This window comes from Microplitis mediator, chromosome 3 (assembly GCF_029852145.1).
Source record: "Microplitis mediator isolate UGA2020A chromosome 3, iyMicMedi2.1, whole genome shotgun sequence".
NCBI lineage: Eukaryota > Metazoa > Arthropoda > Insecta > Hymenoptera > Braconidae > Microplitis > Microplitis mediator.
In genome coordinates this window covers 24,854,593-24,877,565 of record NC_079971.1, presented here as the reverse complement: position 1 = coordinate 24,877,565, position 22,973 = coordinate 24,854,593, and the positions used below count along the sequence as shown (strand labels likewise).

General features: G+C 34.3%; 1 protein-coding gene across 1 annotated transcript in view; it reads right to left on the bottom strand.

Moving 5' to 3' along the window:
* Positions 1-4,724: 4,724 nt before the first annotated feature.
* The window catches only part of LOC130664506 (centrosomal protein of 162 kDa), a 41,646-nt gene continuing 23,397 nt past the window's right edge, over positions 4,725-22,973 (bottom strand). The window contains exon 4 of the mRNA XM_057464448.1: positions 4,725-6,194. Coding sequence (XP_057320431.1) covers positions 6,109-6,194 — 86 coding nt within the window. The 3' untranslated portion in view covers positions 4,725-6,108. The remainder of the gene's footprint in view (positions 6,195-22,973) is intronic.

Sequence of the window (22,973 nt, the reverse complement as noted above, 5' to 3'; positions counted from 1 at the left end):
ACTGTATGTTTATCTGAAAAATTGATATATTATTAATTTTATTACTAATTCATTCGTATTCTTTATTAATAGAACAGCAATTTTTATAAAGAGTATATTAAATTATTACTAAACGTTGAGTCATACATTTCATTATACGATTCAACGATTTTTATTCTGCAAAAATATAAAAATTAACTAAAAATATGCATTGAATACTCTACAGTATGCAAAAATTACAATCTGTTTAGTAACTTCTGTAAATCAGATTAATAGCGTAGTATTAAATATTATGCAGCAACTGACAAATTACTAAACGGTTTGTAATTTTTCTAAAGCAGATCGATAAAATTAACAATTGGCAGAGATTGCGTGTACGAATATGCATTACAAGTTCAGATGCCTTCGGTCAAAGGAGACTTCGGACCGGCAGACTGAGGACAGGATTCGCACGCGGGAGATCAGGGTTCGAATCTCGGTCAAGTCGAGTGATTTTTAAATATTAAAATTCACCCAACACTAATTCACATGCCATAAATAATAACAATAATAATAATAAAAAGTTTAAAAAATAATAAAAAGTTAATTTTATTTAATTACATTCTAATATAGTAAAATTTACTAAACTGGGTGGTAAAATTTACTATATTGGATAGCAAATTTCACTAAACATATAGTCAAGTTTTCTAATGCAGTTTATATTTATTTCCATACTCAAATAATAAAAACTACTAAATATAAATAGAAATTTAATTCTCGATTAGTAAAAATTACACGAGAAATACGGATTAAGTCATTTTAACTCATATTTTTAAGTAAAGTTCCCTATATATTTTTCCACGTATATAAATATGAGATAAAAGTATCTTAATATTATTTTTTTTTATACAGAATAAAATTCTGTAATTTTTTTTAAGGATGTAAAAATAGTATTTAAAAAAAAAAGTTGAGATAAAGGAAGATCAAGTAGTCATAAGTGTGCGTCGGGTCGGGTTTTAAAAAACTCCGTCGTGAAATGGCTTACTTATTTAGTGAATGGTGTTTAGACGAAATAATAAGTAGCATTAAGAGTAAATGAACAAGTGAGAAGACATGTGAGGGTAAGTAAAGCATGGTATAATATTATCATAGCTGTGCAGGGTGTGTATCATCATCAGTAACCCCTTTCCCATCCCCGACGTTCTTTCCAACCCCTAAAAACTCCTTGTGTTTTTTTTTTTATTTATATTTTTATTATTTTTCAGCAGACGAGGATTAACGTCAACCTCGACGATGAGAATCCTCGACCAGTGAAATAGCAACTCTGCTACTGCTGCCGGTACTCTGGGGCAGGGGTGAGTGGCTCACATAACAATTGGGTGGATGTTAAAACGAACAACAGAAACGCATAAATACTGGCGTTACCTGTGTTTTATTGTGAGGATAAAAATAAAGGAAAGTTGAATGCGTTGTAACGTAACTGTTACTACACGGTCTTCTCGTACCGGCAATTGAGAACGGGGGAGGTAAGCGACGGTAAAAGTTGTCAGTACGAGGGTGGACGTGAGGATAAGGGATGAAAGGGTTGTATCGACAGGTAGGATCCTGAACTATGGGCTTCTGATCGGATTGAAGAAAGCTTTGGATACTAAAGCAGATCGGATTTGAAGACAATGATAAATTTTTTAAATTATTTGTCATATTTTTATGGGCTTTTACGTTATATTTCTTTGTGATTAATATTTTTGTTTAGATTTATCTGCATTTTCTTCTATTTATCGAGATATTTTATTCATTTTTTTTAGTTTCTGATAGAAAATGTTTTTTGTTTTTACTTTAATAAATATTAAGATTTTTATAATCACAAGTTATAGCAAAAATTCAAATTTGAAAAAAAAAAAAAAAAAACATGGGTTCGAACTACCGACTCCTGTTCCGAACAGTAATTCTATTGAATCATCAAGAGTTGAAAAAAATTCAGTAATTTTATAGAAAATGTCTCAAACTATAACGGTAGATCGAAACAAAAATTGCTATTGAAAAAAAAAAAAAAAACTGTAGAGTGGACTCGAACCGCCGACTTTCGAATTAAGGAAAAAATGATTTAAATATACGGAGGTTTAAATCTCGCATTTTACAGACTAGATCTAATTTTTTTAAATAGATCTAGATTAACGTAAGTTAAAGTTACAAAATCAAAATTTTGATTTTTGAGAATTTTTCGAAATTCTTGTAAATTTATGAAAAAAATTTTCAATAAAACATCTATATAAATATCAGTATACACGTTTGAAGGCTGATATCTCAGTGACAAATTGTCGTACGAATCTCAAAAAAAATTCAAATTAAAGCTGATTAAATTTGCTAACCGACCTATGCATTGGTTTAGCTGAAAAAAATTTTACGCAGCCCGTGGACTTTCTCAAAGAAAAGAAAAAATTTTTGTCTCGCGGTATTTCTCATGTTTGCGCAGTGGCTGGTCTTAAAAAAATTTGATTAAAATGCGTCGAAATTAGAGATTTCAAGCTACAAAATGCCTTTTTTTTTTTGATACGATTATTTTCCACGAAGTTACGCCTTGCAAAAATCACTAAAATTTTTCTGTTCCTTTAATTTTTGGCATGGGTGTATTTTTTAGAACCACAGAGATCAATATCGATCTAAAAATCCAAAAAATTCGATTTAGATCTTAATTATTCTCGCAGGTATTCAGACTCAATTATAAGGTCAGCGGTTCGAGCCCAGCTTACGGTTTTTTTTTTTAAATCTGATCCCTAATTTTTTTTTTTTGATCAAAATTTCAAATTTTCATAATTTAATAATTTACTTTGTTTCAGTTTCGATCATAGATCGAAATAATTAAAAAAAAGATCTACATTTATTGATTCAAAAGACGTCATTAAAAAAATATAAATTGTAATATAAATAAGCGATTACGATAGTTGCCGATCAGGATCAACAAAGAGGCCCGCGGGTATGAGGATAATCAGAGGTAGGGTACGAACAATCTCGAGGCAAACCGTTACCTATACTCGTGATAGTTAGGGGCTGCCCGTAATGCAGTAATGAGGGCTTACTGCCATGGAAACCAAAGCCGCTTATAGCCAACCACTCGGCCCCCTTACCCCTTTGTACCACCGGAAGCCCAACAATTCGCCAAATGCATACGTATACACATACGCGGTCCTTCTCATCCGCGAATTTACCGTAAAAAAATTTCACGATTTTTTTATACTTCCAAAAGCTTCTGTCGAGCTCTACGTCGAGCTGAACTTTATATTTTTTTTTTTACTGACGGAAAAAATCATTTCGAAAATATCTCGAAGTTCGTGTCTATTTTTGTTTAAATTTATTGATAAGCGAACGCCCCCTCGTTAAAAATGCACTGAAAGAAACTGTTTAGCTCAGCCCTAAAAATAATCCCCGCAAACCGTGAAATGACAAGTATATAAGAGACTGGTAGAGTATGAAATTAAACGAATTAAAGAAGTCGTTAAGCGTGAGGCGAAAAACAGAAAACACTTTTAAAGAAATAATAATAATGATAATAAAAAAAAATTTTCAAGGCTTTTCCCATCACTCAAGAGATTCGCGACTCTTCACTCGATTTCCTCCGACGTCGCTGAGAAAGAGAAAGCAACCAACCGACCGGTAATGGCAGTGATTATTAGGACGCATTATTTACAAGTCCAGACTCCCTAAATTTTTATTTAAACCCCGAGGTTGCTGGAGAAAAGAACCTCAAGGTTTACTCTCTTCTGCCCTCTTGAGTTCTCCATCCACAGAACATCAGCACCGGGGGTTTAAGGTTTTCTCAAGTAGATGAGAAGGTGGAGAAGAACCCGAGGTCTGAATAATTTACAACCAACCGGGATGAGAATTAAAAATCTCCATGTCCGCCGACGGTACGACTTTGATGCTATGAAAATACGCTTTTAAATAAATATACTGAAATATAACAACCAAGACGCTTCGATTTACCGTTGCTAAATATATTTGTCGGCTGAATAAATAATGAGACTTTTAAGCCCGCGACTTTTTGATAGAAGGAATCGGAAATTCGAGATTTCGTTCAGTGCCATCTTGCCTCCATTCGTAAAAAGTAATCAAGTAAAACTCACCTCGACCACTTCGACCGACGAACCTCAGGTCGTTGAACTTGGCCACCTGGTTCTTCATCAACGCCGTTGAGTTCCTGAGTTCCGCGCAGCAATTTTCGTCATTCCCAGCTCGGATTGTAACGATAGTGCCGTCGCCGACTTCGCCAAGTGCGACGACTTTGAACGCCACTGGCAGGGTTTTGTTGGATCTCCAATGATTGGGCAAGACCGTGCAGACCACATGTGGACTACCTGAAATAACAAAAACCTCATTCTCGAATCAGTCTTAAAGAGATTCCGAATTATCCCAATCAAGGAAAAACCTGTTCGGATGAGTTCGCCAGGATGCTCGGCCAGGAGCCCGTCGAGGGTACGTTCGGCGAGAAGATCAGCAGTAAGTGCGTAGTCCGGTACCGGTTGATTGTTGGAAGAGCTCGTGGAATTGGGATTATCACCGGCCAAGTGCATTCTTCTGCGCGAGGATGACCCTCTCGTTTTCCTGAGCCTCGAACTTATGGTGCTGGTTATCTGACCCGCGGGATTTCCGTTCACCTGATGATGATTCGCCCTGAGCCGCGGATCCGAGTAGTCTAGACCAAGAGGACGATCCTCCGGGCGAACATCTCTCAGGGGATTCGTCATGAGATCTTGATCATTTACTTCTTATCCAATTAGTGAAGCTCAAGGATCCCTTGCATCTAAAGCTCCAGATCAGTAACTGATAGAAGGAATCAAATGCCAAATGATAGTGAAAACTTCACCACAATACAAGAATCGAATCTGTTTTTCCAATCCGTCTCAGATGGGATTTATTTCTACAGACCCCGGAGCAGAAGTCTTACAAATAAGCGATCGCTTTGATCCTTATTTCATTATCCCGCGACGGATAAGTTTAAGGCAGTACACAGAAGTTGTAGTGGTAGTAGGATCCGTTTGCAAATTCTTCTCTTCAATGCCAAGTCGCGGAGAAAATTCGTTTTATTGGAATTGACAGTGGGTTCCTTTTTATTTTACTTTTCTTCCTTATCATTCCCTTCGCCTTTGAGACATTCTCAAATAAGCTCGCCTTTTTACGTCTTCTACGTCTTCCTGTTTACTTATTCACCGATTTCAGTTTATAAATTTTTAATCACGTTCAACCGCTCGACCATCAATCAAAACTTTCTTGACCGCGGATGACCACTGGGTTTCGTTACAAACTATTCCACTTCTGGTTCCTCGAGCAAATTAGCCTCCGAACTGATTATTGTTATCAAAAACTGTCAGTAATGTCCATCTGCGAGCACTAATGAACAGTTCGAACATTCGAGCAATGTTTTAATGGCCACTAATTATCGCATTTAACTCGGATGTCAATTGACCACCGCACCATCACATTCCCATAACTGGTGACGCACAACACAATCACTGTCCAGGTCTCGGTCGACGATCCTCCGAGCAAGGAACCAAAAATCTCGATGACTTATTTCCCTTTCGCAAACGGGGAAATCAACTGACGGTCAAAGTGTCCCGTTGGCCAGCAGTCAAGACACTCAAAGTGATCAGTTTGTATCCAGGAAGTAGTTGGTTAACTGGTTGGTCGGTTAGTTGGTTGGTTGGTCGGTCGGATGCTCGGGTTCCTCTCACTCGTCCTTCTCTCTTGGGGTAGTCAGGGTGTTTAACTCGCGCGGTCTCGTTTTGGGTTCGGTGGAAGGCGGTGGCGGCTTCTGCGGTGGAGCCGCGCGGTGTGGTTGCGGTGTATTTTTGAGGCCGCCGCCCCCAGCCCCCAACTAGCAGAGAATCCCCCACGACTCGCGAACAGTTTTCCACAATACGGTGGGGAGTCTTTTTACAGAGCAGTGGGGAAAAAGTATCTCTTACTTACACACGCGTGTCCACCCCCACCACTAGGTTTTTCACCCTCTCTTTTTTACCCGTACTTCCAAATATACATATATACATACACATATTACATTTTTTTAACAAACAACCCCTTACTGACACCGATTAACGCTAAATCTTTCCTTGTCTGTCTTCATAATAATCCCGGTGTTTCCACTACTCAGGCTCGTCACCGTCTCTTCTTACTTGTCACCTTCTTCTTCCCCTTTTCCTTCTTTTTCTCTTGGTGTGGATAACGAGCCTCGTTACTTGGATCTAAAAAAACCGACAAAAATAACAACATATATATTTATAAAGTTATAAAATGGACAGCAATTTCATTTAAAACTTTTACAATTATTTGTTTACCAAATAATTTTATTATTTTATTATTTTCGAATTCAAAACTTCTGTTCTTTACCATCATCACTTAGATTTTTTTTTCATAGAATTATTGTTAATTTTTTTAGTCACTATTTATGATACTGGATTTTTTTTTAGTCTTATTTCCGAGGATAGACGACATGAAACATCTCGCCAGCGACTATGAAACGACACTGCCAGAAGGAATAAGGAAAACAAAGACGAAAAGACCCCAGTCTTTACGTTACGTTTAGTCTCGTGAAATAGGGGTTGAAGTTAGAAATGATACGGGGCGATAGGGCAGACAAATGAGTAAGAAAAAGACTAGGAGAAGAAGACGAAGAAGGGAAAAAACGAGGGTGGTAAAAAAATTTTGAAAAATTTTCGGTGTTTTTTTGAATAAATATCACAAATGACTCATTCGAATGTCGAAACGATACTATCGATCTGAAAACGTATCTGTAGAAGCAGAGAACCGACCCCCAAATGAGCCCCCCGATAATCCTAAGCCCGTATGACCAACAATGCGGGGTCATGAACCCCCTCAGACTCCGACCACTTTCCTACCCTTTTCCAATTCCCATCTCTCTTTTCAATCAGCACTTCTCTCGTCATTTAATCCATGCGCCGATTGTATTCACTGTTTTCCCAAAACACTTTCATTTTAAAAAAACCTAACCCTAATACCCCGTTTATTAGTTTTGTTAAAAAAATACTGGGTAGATAATAGGGTGGGTTGAAAAAAAAATTTTTTTTTGTTTTTCTTAGCATGGGGGTAGAATTTGTACCTTAGTTCCAACGAAAAAAATTTTTTTGTCCAAAATTGGGGAAAACATCTAATAATTTTCGAATGTGATTTTTTTTTACTTCACTTTAATTTTAATTCAGAAGAAAATGCTTTTCATTTTTGAATTTTTTACTTAAATTACAAAAATAATAGGAAAAAAATTTTTTAAATTTCTGACTTTCAATTAGCCTTCAAGGGGACACCCTACAGATTCTAGAACACCATGTAATTTTTTTCGTTGGGACTACCCCGTTTGATCAATTATTTATTTTAAAAACGAGTGGGCCACCTCAAAAAGTTGAGTAAAAAAATTTTTTTTCTTGAAAAATTTTTTTTTTTATGGTACAAATTCTACCCCCATGCTAAGAAAAAAAAAAGTTTTTTTTCAACCCACCCTAGTAGATAATGAGTATTAATATTTAAATAGAGTACTAGTAAAAAAAAATCCGTATAATCGGTCGGGTGGAAAAAAAATATTTTTCAACGAGATCGTCACGTGAAAATTTTGATACAGAGATAATGAACGAAATGCATTTGCAACGAGAGTGGTGCGATCCGTTCGATTACTTTTAATCCGAAAATAGTGTTTCAAGTGTTGTGCTATTTTCACCACCATTTTATTTATTTTATTTTATTTTTACTTTTTTTTTCTCGTTATTTCATTTATTTATTTATTTTATAAATTTTTTTTTTTTTTTTTTTTTTTTTTTTTTTTTTTTTTTTACGTAATGATCACAATGACGAAACAGAGTTTGGGTATTTGTGTCTGAAAAGTGATGAGTGAACACCAACTGATAATAATCGGACTTTTACGTTTCAAATTAATTGGACCAATTATCGAGGCTGGACAATTACCTGGTGGCGTGCCAATTAGATTGCCGGATTGAGAATTTGATGGACGGTTTTGTTGAAACCGGTATGACGTTGTTAAGCACACACACATATATACGCACACGCTGTCGAGTGGCAAACAACAATAATTTTCTCTACGCTCTATGAAAAAATTTTAGTGGGAATTCCGACACTGCATTTACGGTTGATAGCAAGGGTACGAAAAATTTTTAAACCAAATGATTAAAAAACGACGAGGTGAGATAGCACACACGGTGGTTGGTAGCACGTTTACCGAGACATCCCTGAAAAAGGTGGCTCGACGTCCCGCGACGTCTTGAGGGGGTCAAGGGGTAGTGTCACCCCACGACGGCAGAAGAATACGAGGAAGAATATGGGGGACAAAGAAAGGGACTAGTTTCCAAGGGAGAAGACATTGGGGCGAGCGAGATGGAGTTAAGTTTGTATAAAGTGAGAAAGAGATGAGGGTCACCGGGGTTAAAGGGGTGCAAAAGCTGCGACACGGGGCGGCAACTTGGAGGCGGGCAGTTTTTCCGTAATCTGCGCATGCGGATACTTTTATAACCCCACCAAAGTGTGTGTGTGTGTGGGTAAGTCTGTAGCTTGGTGTTCTTAAAGGCTTCTTAGGATAAGTTTTGTCCCCGAACGTGTTGACAGGACACCTTTCAAGAAGGGGTTGACTTGCTTGATGTCGAAAAGCTCGGAATTCGTGAATTTCTCTATACCTGCCTGACGTATAGACTTTTAAATAAACGCAGACTCCAAGCTTTCTGCAATTAAACCGAAATTTGAACCTTGACCTATCCTAGAAGCTACATCTCATTCCGAACCTGGGCCTAAGCCTGGTCTTGATGCAATCAACTGAGTCCTAAATCTCAAACTAGACGATTTGGTTGAAGATCTGGTGCTTGACCTAAAAAGTAACGGAACTTTTTGTAATCGCGATCGAAATTAACGAGATTGTTGACAAAGAAACCAAGAAATGACACTAAGTTGGGATTCTGGTTGTAAATCTTGTTAGACTCGACGTCATCTTGGGGTTTCTTCAGGTGTCATGACAACGTAAAGAAGACCAACAAGTCGGATAGACGAATCGAGGAATTAGGAATGAAAAAGTTTATAAAAAAAAATATATAAGAAGGAAAGTATCTAATAGAGTGCACAGGACAAGAAGCTACAAGACAGGAATGTTAGATATTTGATGTACGAGGAAGGAAGAAAAAAATATAACAAAGATCCGGGGGGTGAGATCTTGTCGTGAAGAATAAAATACGAAAGTAAATTACCTTGAAGGCACCCTCGGAGCTGTGGGTTGAGGGTCCCAGCACACTGAGAGAGAAAGCGAGTGAGGTGTCGATATGACATGTAGGGAGTCGTAGCACAACGTCGAGGTAACCCCTGGGGTTTATTACAAGGGTGGAATCAAATACACCGGGTGTCAAAAAATGAAACTCACCCCTGGCATTAAAGGGAAAATAAGACGGCAAGTTTACTGGCGAGGATGATCATAAACTCGATGTTTGTTGCATCTCGCTGTAAAAAGGGATTGGAAAAAATCTTATCTGAGAAATTATTTCAGTGACTTTGCAGGCAGAAAATATTCTAATTTCATTACGATCCAGGATTTTGGTCGTAAAGTTTTTCTGTCTTTAGTAATAAATGTCAGAGAGCCATTGATAGAAATGAAACTCTTTAGTATATTGAAAAGACTTGGACGTGTAGTTGTAAGCAGCTCGACAACTGGGTGAAATCTTGGTTCTGTTCTTGGGAAACCGGGTGAGACCTTAAAAGGGGTAAGCAGAGTGCCAGCAAAACCCCACGCAAGTTGGCACCCCATTTATCGAGGTGCTTTCCCTTCCCGCGAGCGCTCGTTTGTTGCGTAATCTTTAAGATCGAAAGGGTTGAGCGAAGGAGAGCGTGAGGATTTCACTTTGCTGATTATTTTTTGTCATCTCTGTCTAACTCCGAGGCATCTTTTTACAGCACCGAGCTTCTCTTATGACTTTTTATCTCCAAGACAATCCTCGAAATGCTTTCAAGAATTTAATGCAACCCGACAGCCGCATGCCTCGCGATTTCAGTCGTGAACAGTGAGCTGAAGGAACAGATACTCTGGACAATAATTTTACCAGGTTTTTGCTTCCTGTAACGCGCCTTAGGACGGCTTTTCTCGGAATAAAATAAACGAGTAGTGATTAAATATTATGACCGTTGCACAGCAAAGTATACTCGGGACTAGAGGAAGCTCCTGCTCGCAAAGACGTTACTTAGCATAATTAAAGATTCCCTGGGTGCCGAAAATCCTGCGGGCTGGTGCTCGGAGAATAAGAAGTACACCCAAGAAGAGCCGTGGATTGAATTTCCTTCGTGTGTCTGACGTTAAGATTTACTCGGACTTATTGCAGAAATGAACGTAATAACAAAATTCTCTTTCTTCGTTATTTACGTCGATTGAAACGTAAAAAAGGTCCTTTTTTAGTACATGGATGTATGTATAGATGGACAGGGAGAGCTGAGCTAAGAGATTCCGAGGTCATTTCCATTCGGTCCTCGCAAAGTGGCATCATTTCCCGTGAGACCTCGTAGGCACCAGCTGGCCAATGGCTACATCGTTGACTATACTCTGGCTCGGTTACTGATCGAAACTCCCTTAGAACCTAACTGATCATCAATACCCAACTGGGACACATTCTGCCAGATATTTACTACTTTGTCCTCATATTGTAAATTACAATTGTTTAAATTATTCCCTCTTATTTATCATTCATTCCTCCGAAAGCATGCCTCGAATTCGGGATTCGGGGATTTCGTTTTTCGGCCATATCCCATAAGCGGACTTTCAGTTTGGATTCAAATTTCTGGGCGGTCATCTCCGATCACCAAAAAAGAATACCCCATAGTTTTTTTACGTTAACGTGCGACGTAAGCCCTTCTTTGTTGCAGTCGAAAAAGGAGCCTTCGAAATCCTTAATTGGCGGGTTTTGAAAAGGGGCTCGAAAATTGATCCCAATTACGGGGAATTTCATAGTAAGAAGCATAAAATATAATGGAAGAAAGGATATATTTTAAAGTAGGAGCAACGATTGTGATCCACTTTAAATTCAAGTATCAGCCAACAATTTTGTACGTCCCACAGGACGTGTACTTTCACCACCATCGGGGCAAAGGGTCTGTAGTTTGATTTCGCGTGAGACGTCGCACATTCACACATACACAGACATTCACCCTCACTCCCAACGGGGTAGTTTTAAAATTCAACCCCCATATGAAGACCACTGAGACCAGAGTTACACGCTCGTCATATCAATCTGTGAATCGATTGTAAAATGTTTTGGCAATTCTCGCAAAGTAATTTCGATCGTCTTACCGACTTTGACGGATCAAAATTTAAATTAAATCTTAACCACCTTCAAGTCGGCTACCGGCTGAGGGTTTATAGTCACGTTGGGTTATAAGCTTTCATATTTGGTGTAGACGTCGAGGTGTTTTGGGCTCCGCGACCCTTCGCAAAGTCACAAACTAGCAATTTGATAAACCGTCACACGACCTAAACACAAACATCCCTTTAACTACCTCAGGATGTGCCACTGAAGGTTCTTATATATACAAAGAGCAAACATGAGAAGATTTTATCCGCCATTACCATCATTCTAATACTACGACATAATGCCAATGTATTATCCCGGGGTTACATGACCCAGATGAGGTAACGGAGGCTGTAAAATAAAGAATTATAACGACACACTCGTTTACATGCAAATACTGTCGCCATAACTTGCTAATGTAAAATAAAAAAAAACTTTTAGGGGATGAAAAAAGTTTTAAAAAAAAATACGGAGACATCTAGCCATGGCATTTGTAGTTAGTTCCGGGCTAGAGATCAGGGCTGATGAAGCCACTACTGTGAATTACATTAGATATGGAGATGTTGCGATCTCGAGGGTTAGAAATACGAAAATTCTGTTCAATGATTTGCTTTTTGTCATGCTTATGACCCAGAGGGGGCTGAATCGACCCCCCGAGGAAATAACTTTCACTTTTTTTTGTTTATTCTGATTTCTAGCTCTCAGATATACGAAGCTGGGAAAATAATTTTTCAAAATTGTTCTTTTGACTTTAATAACCTCTAGCTCCTAAACTACTGGGTTTAGATAAAAATTTATAAAAACCTTTTTTATAGATCTTTTAATTTTCTACAAAAGTGATCTCATCAACTTTCGTCCTTAAGCCAATAGTTTAGGAGATATTCAAAACCAAAAATTAAAGTAACGAAATTAGTGATTTTTCTTTAAAGATTTAAAAATAATTCATTTATTTGTTGATTACTCGTTAAATATCAAAATTAAGTAAAAATTTATAGAGACCTTTTTTATAGATCTTTGAATTCTCTACAAAAGTGGTCCTATCAACTTTCGTCCTTAAGCCAATAGTTTAGGAGATATTCAAAATCAAAAATTAAAGTAACGAAATTAGTGATTTTTCTTTAAAGATTTAAAAATAATTCATTTATTTGTTGATTACTCGTTAAATATCAAAGTTAAGTAAAAATTTATGGGAACCTTTTTTACAGATCTTTAAATTATCTACAAAAGTGATCCTATAAATTTTCTTCCTAAAGCCAATAGTTAAGGAGTTATTTAAAATTAAAAATTATAGTTACGAAATTAGTGATTTTTCTTTAAAGATTTAAAAATAATTCATTTATTTGTTGATTACTCGTTAAATATCAAAGTTAGGTAAAAATTTAAACGGATCTTTCTTATAGATCTTTGAATTTTCTACAAAAGTGGTCCTATTAATTTTCGTCCTTAAGCCAATAGTAAAGTAGATATTTAAAATTAAAAATAAAAATTACGAAATTAGTGATTTTTCTTTAAAGATTTAAAAATGATTCATTTATTTGTTGATTACTCGTTAAATATCAAAGTTAAGTAAAAATTTATGGGAACCTTTTTTACAGATCTTTAAATTATCTACAAAAGTGATCCTATAAATTTTCTTCCTAAAGCCAATAGTTAAGGAGTTATTTAAAATTAAAAATTATAGTTACGAAATTAGTGATTTTTCTTTAAAGATTTAAAAATAATTCATTTATTTGTTGATTACTCGTTAAATATCAAAGTTAGGTAAAAATTTAAACGGATCTTTCTTATAGATCTTTGAATTATCTACAAAAGTGATCCTATCAATTTTCGTCCTAAAGCCAATAGTTAAGGAGTTATTTAAAATTAAAAATTAAAATTACGAAATTAGTGATTTTTCTTCAGACATTAATTCAGTTATTTGTTAATTACTCGTTAAATATCAAACTTATGTAAAAATTTACAAGGACCTTTTTTGTAGATCTTCAAATTTTCTACAAAAGTGATCCCTTAAATTTTCGTCCTAAAGTCAATAGTTAAGGAGATATTTAAAGTCAAAAATCAAAATTACGAAATTAGTGATTTTTTTTCAGATATAATTCATTTATTTATTAATTACGCGTTAAATATTAGACTTAGGTAAAAATTCATAATAACCTTTTTTGTAGGCCTTCAAATTCCCTACAAAAAAGCTGGAATCAAATTTCTTCCTAAACTCAACGGATAACGAGAAATTTATCTTGAAAGTCTGTAAAAAGCAGAAAAATGTCAAACGCAGAACGATTTCCCATAAATCCTCAATTGAAACCTTAAAAAAAATAGTTAAATAAACAAATGATAAAATAAATAGTTTGAGTGAGCTGAATAAACAAAATGTATAAATTTGTTTAGCTGTGTCATGTATACTAAAATAGTGAAAGCAATTCCACGTATCAGAGATACCAGAGGCCTGGTTAATTCGTATTGATCGTAACTCTTAATCCATTAATGAACTCACTCGGCCTTTTATCCTAGTTACGCGGAGCTTTTCACAACCAGACAACATACCCTACTTCCCACATACACCACATAACCATTTATAGTTACTGGGAACTCTGACAATTAACACTAAATCCATTACAGCCTAATTTAAATTTAAAATAAAATATTCGCCTCCGATAAATAAATAAATTTATAGCCGTCGGTTAAAACAAATCGACTTTCGTCAGCAAACAATTCTGTCGAAGTATGAAATGAAAATATGACAAACATAAAAAAAAATAAGTAAGAGAAATAAAATGAGGGATGCAAATTGACTGAAATCCCTTTATCGTTCACCCAAACAAGCGATAGGTCCCTCACGGTGAGGAAGACAACAAGAACCAACGACAACAGCGACGACAAATTCCTCAAATATTTATCTCAACGCGTACTCTATTCGCGACGCCCTATCTCCAACCACCATCATGTCATACCACTTTCTCTCTCTCTCTTTCTTTATATTTGTCGACGTCAACTCTTATTCTCAGTTGGCTTTTGTCACCCTGCACATTATACACACGACATAAAAGTGTCGTGACGTCTATCGACGTATGACAAACACACCCACGTCATTTTACTCGCCGACAAAGACGTGACACTAAAGAAATTCGAGTAGCGACAATACTAAATAACAAAAAATACGATCGAAAGAAGACGTTCGACACACCACTGTCTTGATCCTGCAACATGTCCGCAGTGAGAAATTTTGTGTTTAATTCAAAACACGCGGGTCGCGATTTTCTATTTCTCATTTAAATAACACGGAAAAAAATTAAGTTTGAAATTTTGTAGCTCGGCAATGGCTCATTGTACAGATGAACTCAGGGTGTAATTTCGTAGGGAATCGAACGCTCTACAAAAAAAGTCTCTTATCATTTTTTAATAAATTCGCCTGTTCAAAAGTTATTGGAGCTTGAAGTCAAATTTATAGTAAATTTTGGAATTTTTTTACTTTTCCAGCGGAAATATCAGACTTATCACAAAATGTCATAGAAGCTTTTTTGTAGACAATTTTATTTCCTACTAATTATTTCTGATAAAGTTTTTTGAAATTCCGCATTTTTTTCTAGTTATTTCCATTTTAATGCCAAGCTCTTAAAAAAAAAAATATATTCTGATCGGTTTTAAAAGTTTGACATTAAAATGATATTAACTCGAAAAAAATGCAAAATTTCAAAAAACTTTGTTAGAAATAATTTGTAGGGAATTGAACGCTCTACAAAAAAAATCTCTTATCATTTTTTGATAAATTCGCCTGTTCAAAAGTTATTGGAGCTTGAAGTCAAATTTCTAGTAAATTTCGGGATTTTTTTACTTTTCCGGCGGAAATATCAGACTTATCACAAAATGTCACAGAAGATTTTTTGTAGAAAATTTTGTTCCCTACAAATTATCTCTGATAAATTTTTTTCGAATTTCGCATTTTTTTCTAGTTATTTCCATTTTAATGCCAAGCTTTTAAAAAAAAAGATATATTCTGATCGATTTTAAAAGTTTGACATTAAAATGAAAATAACTAAAAAAAATGCGGAATTTGAAAAAAATTTATCAGAGATAATTTATAGGGAATAAAATTGTCTACAAAAAAAGCCCTTTGACATTTTGTGATAAGTCTGATATTTCCGGCGGAAAAGTAAAAAGATCTCGAAATTTACTATAAATTTGACTTCAAGCTCCGATAACTTTTTAACAGATAAATTTATCAAAAAATGATAAGAGACTTTTTTTGTAGAGCATTCAATTCTCTACAAAATCATGCCTTCAGATTCTCCCTACGTCACATCGTTAGCTAGTTATAAAAATCAGAAGACGCGCAAAAAATTTTTATGTCATTCTTATGGAAAATATAAAAGTGTGATGCGGAAATCAATTGCGATTCAAGTTTCCAAATTTTGTATTAAAACTGTATGGTCTTATTAAGCCGCTACATCTACAACATTTTATAAAGAGGGATTTCTAGAGCGTGATTATCCCAGACGAATGTTGAAGACGTGAGCTGATGGGAAGTGATGAGGCCGTAGTCGTTAGCAATTAATTTATTTTTCCGCGAAACTCGTAATTGTTAAAGTTAGATGGGCGGTCGGAGTCGCGGGAAAGTCTTCAGTAGATAATGCCAACCCAGACTATACCCAACTGTTTGCCCAGGGTGATTTTGGCGGGATCAAGACCGAGGGCGAGGAATAGACAAGACGGAAAGAATGCCGGTTGTTGGGACAACTGAAGAAGGAATTAAGACAACGAGGGTGAGTTGTTGGAGAAGCCAACGCGTTTATGCATCCCCTTGTCCGGGGATTGGGTTACCAGGATAATTATAATGATGATTAGCCCAGATGACACGGCTCGTTGACCAGAAGGCTCTTTTTCACCCTCGGACATGTTTTCGGGTATTAGCTAATGAAATGAAAATAAAGCAACGACCGCGACAATCGATACGTTGTAAAGTCGTGGGTCAAATTTCTTGGTCGCCAATTTGTCACTTGATACCGATACTTATTTGTTATTGGGCGAAGTCGAACCGGGGAAGAGAAATCGTAAAGAAGAGACGCATTTTTATGTCGGACCGAAAAAATAACTGACCGGCTGTAAAAATGAATTATGATTGCGGAAGATTGTGTCCGAGGACGAGGCTCTTTACACGGTACTCATCGCGATCGTAAAAGAGCTGGTGGGAGGGGGAATGGCACCGAGGTCTCGAGTCTTGAGAGTTTTAGTGGAAAAAAGAGGAAATTTTGTTTGTTTCCTGGATGCCGGATAGGGAGCGTAAGTTGGCTAAGAGTAACCCTGCGTCGGGAACATGTTAATATTTGATCGGTCCTTGGGCGTGTGTCGCACACACACACGGCTCTTGGCGCACCTCGACAACGAGCTGCTACCGCTCCAGATGCGGTGAATTATTTAACGGCCCTCGGGGACACACGCGACTACGTGTAGGTACATGCCAATGCGTTAGCTTCGAGATTTCTCATACTTTTTTTACTATAGAGTGCACCCCAAACCCCTTGTATATGTATGCCTTTCGAATATAAGATTCTACTTTACTTTACTCCTAAGAGTTTTTTGCTTTTCAAAGCATGCTTTTCTGCGGGGTTCAAAATATTCAAAATTTCTAGTTTTTTTTTTTAAGTGATCGAAATGTGGACCATGTAATTTTTGTAGATCGTCAGAAATATTCTAGAAGATCGTAAACGGAAAATTTATAAAAAAATTGTTTTTGCAAATGAAATCTGTGGCAGGATTCCCAGAATCTGTAAGAAACGCTGAAGAATTTTCATTGATTTGCTCCAGACTGCTATTATTCATCATTTATAAGATTTACGAACGCTAAACTTATCACGCCTACCGTAAAAATGGTGAACTTCGAAGCTATGAACCCATCGGTAACCTAGATAGCTATAGTTTCTCCGCGACTGTTAGCATAGAGACTAAATAGATCTAGTGTCGGTTACAAATCTGTCTCAACTTTCTAAGAAAGTCGTCAATCTGCCGCAATATGAAGACGACAGAGAAATTTTCCGTCAACTGGCAACTTGGTGATGGAAAGTCGCCTTCAATTTTCCCCGAAAGTTGGTGACAATCTGCGGGCGGATGACTATGACAGATTCTGGTGATACTGATAATTAGATCGAGCACTCTGATAGCCAAGTTGGCCACAAAAATTGGCATTTCCATAAGCTGATGGCAATTTTCTGAGAATGTTGGTGGCAAAAATTGGTATTCCATTAGTTGATGGCAACATTTCAGCAACTTTCTGAGAAAGTCGTTTCTTCGAGGTCGGTATCTCGGAGATACGGAACGTTTTGGATCATGGACACTGTGTGATTATGGTTGGTAAGTAAGAAACTCAATATGTGTCATCGGGATCTGGGTAATTGATTATCTGATATCTGTACGATCAGGATGTGTATCATCCGGACCTGTATTATATTATTATAGTCATCCGCTACAACCTACCGCGAACTTTCTAAGAAAATTGAAGGCAACTTTCCATCAACTAATGTAATGTCAACTTTACCCACCAATTTTTTCAGAAAGTTGGCGGCAAGTTGCCATTAACTTTTGGAAAAGCCAATTTTTGCAGCAAACTTGGCGACTATGGTAGGCTACAATCTCTACCCCCATGAAAAAAATTTATTAAAAAAATATATGTTAAATATAAAAAAACTATATTGAAAATACATAACAAATATATAAATATATATATAATATGTATAAATAATATATTTTAAATAGCTAACTTTTGGCCAATTTTCGTATATATTTTAAATATATTAAAAATATATCTGAGAATATATAAACAATACATGTATAAAAATATACAAAAAATATATTTTTTTTATATTTAAAAATATACAAAAGTTATATAAAAAATATATTTTTCGTATATTTTTATACATGTATTTTTTATATATTTTTAATATATTTAAAATGTGTAAAATATATACAAAAATCGGCCAAAAGTTAGCTATTTAAAATATATTTTTTATACATATTTATATATTTTTTATGTATTTTTAATATATTTTCTTTATATGAAAAATATATTTTTTTTATATTTTAACATATATTTTTTTTATAAATTTTTTTCATCGGAGTACTTCTCTTATTGAAACAGCTTTCTTTCTTACCAGTATTAAATAACCAAACTTCTGTCTTACCTTCGCAGACTGATAAAAACTATCCCTTGAATACGTCTTAAAAAATATAGAACCTTAATATCCATGAATGAAGAAAAAGAAATTGATAAATACATCAGCGGTACCGAAAAAAATTTTTTCATCATCGAAGTATTAATACCCGAAGCACGGAGTGTTTTTTTCCCGATACATGAATAAAACATTAGAGTGAATGATCTCGATAGGACAAAGACCCGCAGCCGTGGACTCGTGAACGGAAACGAGTGGGACCAATTTTAGTCTGACAACGTACTAAATATTCGGGTATTGTTTGCGAATTTGAACTTGACCTTGTGAAAAAAAAATATATAAATTCACACGGCTTAAAACCGGTACTCGACGCTCATTCCCACTAAACTAGTTAATTTTTAAATATCGTTTCTCGACGGTAAAATTATTTTTTGTCCCTGCTATTGTGAGAAAATTTTTATAAAAAATTTTAAATATATTTTGTATTTTGGAATTAGTTAAATAGGCAGATGTTAATCCAACCGTCGATTGGAATAATGTAGCAGGTGTAAAGCGTTTAAGAAGCAGGTGGATTCGTTATAACTTACAACTACAGAAATATTTTAAGTTCATCCTACTGTTTTCGAAATAATTACTCGGTTTTAAAGTTTAAAAATTACACAGTCACGGAAGCCAAAATGAACACGGAGAAGACCAGTCTCGAAAATATTTCAATACTTAATATATTTTAGTAAGAAATACTGATGCAAAGCAATAAATGGATTACTTTTACTATCTATTACTAAATGTATAGCAAAATCCCAAAATTCTAATTATTACTGTATGTTTATTTGAAAAATTGATATATTATTAATTTTATTACTAATTCATTCGTATTTTTTATTAATAGAACAGCAATTTTTATAAAGAGTATATTAAATTATTACTAAACGTTGAGTCATACATTTCATTATACGATTCAACGATTTTTATTCTGCAAAAATATAAAAATTAACTAAAAATATGCATTGAATACTCTACAGTATGCAAAAATTACAATCTGTTTAGAAACTTCTGTAAATCAGATTAATAGCGTAGTATTAAATATTATGCAGCAACTGACAAATTACTAAACGGTTTGTAATTTTTCTAAAGCAGATCGATAAAATTAACAATTGGCAGAGATTGCGTGTACGAATATGCATTACAAGTTCAGATGCTTTCGGTCAAAGGAGACTTCGGACCGGCAGACTGAGGACAGGATTCGCACGCGGGAGATCAGGGTTCGAATCTCGGTCAAGTCAAGTGATTTTTAAATATCAAAATTGACCCAACACTAATTCACATGCCATTAATAATAACAATAATAATAATAAAAAGTTTAAAAAATAATAAAAATTTAATTTTATTTAATTACATTCTTATATAGTAAAATTTACTAAACTGGTTGGTAAAATTTACTATATCGGATAGCAAATTTCACTAAACATATAGTCAAGTTTTCTAATGCAGTTTATATTTATTTCCATACTCGAATAATAAAAACTACTAAATATAAATAAAAATTTAACTCTCAAGATTAGTAAAAATTACACGAGAAATGCGGATTTAGTAATTTTAACTCATATTTTTAAGTAAAGTTCCCCATATTTTTTTCTCCATGTACATACTGCATACAAGCGTATGGTAAATTAAAGGTATTTTAAAATTCTCCTCGTGGTTGATGTTTATAAAACATGATCACGATACGAGTTTTAAATTGTACAATAGTACGATGAGTTGAGAACAAAAAAAAATAATTACAAATTTTCTCAAGACCCGCTGGGATTTTCAATTCGATATCGCACTTTGCAGGAGTTGTCAACAACACGGGAGTGACGTCCGAGAATAATTTTGCACGATGAATACAAAATAACTTTTTTATGGACGTTATAACCTTCAATGACAATTGCGCGGAATATTTTATATCGCTGGGAATTTTTTATTATCGATCTTTTATTTTTAACATCAAAACCATAGAAATTACAAATTCGTCGTCACAAATACAAAATAACTGATAATATTTTTTTTTAAATAATAAATTTTTTTTTTTTTTTTTTTTTTTTTTTTTTTTAAATTACAAAATAATCAAATTTTGAAAAAAGTCAAATTTTTTAAATTTTTTTCTCAAAAGCTAATTAGGAAATTTTGATTTTAAAATTTTAAATTTCGCGCGTTTATTTGAAACTGTCACTTTTATAAATTCGAAGATATTTTCAAAAAATTAAAATTTTGCTGATTCGTAAAATTTGAATTTTTCTCCAGTAAATTTCAAAATAAAAAAAAAAATAATTTGAGTAAATTCCGTCCGCTTACTGAACTCCGGTTTGAATACTCGATTTAAATTTTTAAATTCCATCGCTCAAAATTAATTAATTAAATAAATTAATAAAAAAAAATTACTTAATAAATTTAATTATTAATGAAACTCATGTCCGATAACAAGAATAAAAATTACAGTAATTAGTAAACAGATGAGTAAATAAAAAAATCAATGGCTATAATTGTTAAGAAAAATAATTATGCATACAAGACAAAACAAGACAATCCAAAATGTCGTTAAGTTGGACAAAGGAGAGGATGTCAATTGTAACCGCCAGCTGGTCGCGTACTTGTCCCTGCCGCAAAAAAGGACTAGACTCTCACATAAAATTCTCTACTCAGGATTCAAGACCCAGGAGCCAGGAGTGAGACTAGACTTCTAGACCTCTTGGCATCACAACACACATATATATAAACATATATAAGCATTACGTGAAAGATTCTTACAAAGTATATCCCAAAAGAAAACATTTACCCAAATCTACCCGAGCCTTTGATTTTTCCGATCAATTGTCATCGACACGGTTCCGACACATTCCTGGCATACCTCCAAAAATATGAGCACATAAATTTTCCAATATAATTATTGAGAATTAAAATGTTATCAATATGCTTTATATTATCTTTCCGATAATATATAATAAAAGAGTGTTGATATAGATTAATTTAGTGAGGCCTGGGGGCTACGGAAGAGCCGGATAAATTTTTACAACCCAGTATACTACAGCCGGTAGATCCCAAACAGGTTTTCGCGGCCAATTAATTCGATCTTCGAGACGCGGCGAAACCCACCGAGGCTTCTCTTAAAATATATATGTATATTTATATATATACCCTGGGGCTTATGTACAAAAAGATAATACGCGAGCCCACAAGTATATACCCCGGAGAAAGCCATTTGTATTTCATTAAGCAGCAATAGCTGCCCTTAATAACAACCATAAGACCAAAATCTCTGGGTTGTGAACTCGCTCGAAAAATTTAAGGTTTTATTACTGAGGACATTTTTACTTGTAATTTTTCAACAGTGATGGGCATACTCAAGTACATTTGTATTTTAAGTACTAATTAAGTAATAAATACTTTGATATATAATAATTTTTTTTTTGTAGAGTAAAAATATGCAAGTAATTAGTATTTTGAACAAGTACTCAATACGACATACCGAAGTACTTAGTATTTTATTTATTATCTAATTACAAATACTTTTAATTTTTCCTAGTACTAAATACAATAGTATTTAGTATTTTATTTTTAAACTAAATAAGAATACTTTTGTACTCATAGAACGGTTCAAGTACTAAGTACATTTGTACTGAGATTAAAAGTTGCATTTAAGTACTAGATCATTGGTATTTCTAACAAAAAATAATTAAAAACTCCCAGAGTATTTTTTAGATTGACTATAGAAGTTGAGCCAATAATAAATTAAAACGATTAAACCTTTTAACTCTACAAGAACTTTTTATTTTAAATTTTATGTCAATAGAAAAAAGTTTTTTTTTTTTTTTAAGAACCCGTAAAGAAATGATGTTATAAAATTTAATATAATAATTTTTGCTCGGGTATATAAAAATGATTGATTAGATTACTGGTTGAAGCTGAAGCATAAACTGTACGCGTGCACTTATTTGAACTAAACAGTATAAATTTGACAATAATATATTAATATCATCTAATGAATAAATTTGACTATTAAAATCTTAGGAGTGCAATAGTATATTCAAAAATGATAATTTTAAGTCTCAATCGTCGTATGTAAAGTTCTGGTAGTGATAGAATAAGTATTAAAAATTTTTTTTTAATAGATACTGTGACAATTATAAGTTGTAATTACAATTATGCTTAGTACTCATATCAAATTTAAGTAAAAAGTACTACAACAAGTACAATGTATTTAATATAGATAAATCGTGAAAAATACTAAGTTACAAACTATTTAGTACTTTTTCTGTTTCTGAGGATAAGTATTTTTTAGACACGTACCAATAATTAATTTGGGTTTCAAGTTAAATTTTACTTAAATACTCAGTATTTATTAAATCCTATTTTGCCCATCCCTGTTTTTTAAAAACCAAATTCTGGTAAAATAAATTTTTTATCACCAGATTAATTTAAATTTTTTAAATTTCCCGCCAATTTTCAAAAAAACTAATAAAATATTCCGATTGTCTAGTCAGCAGACTTT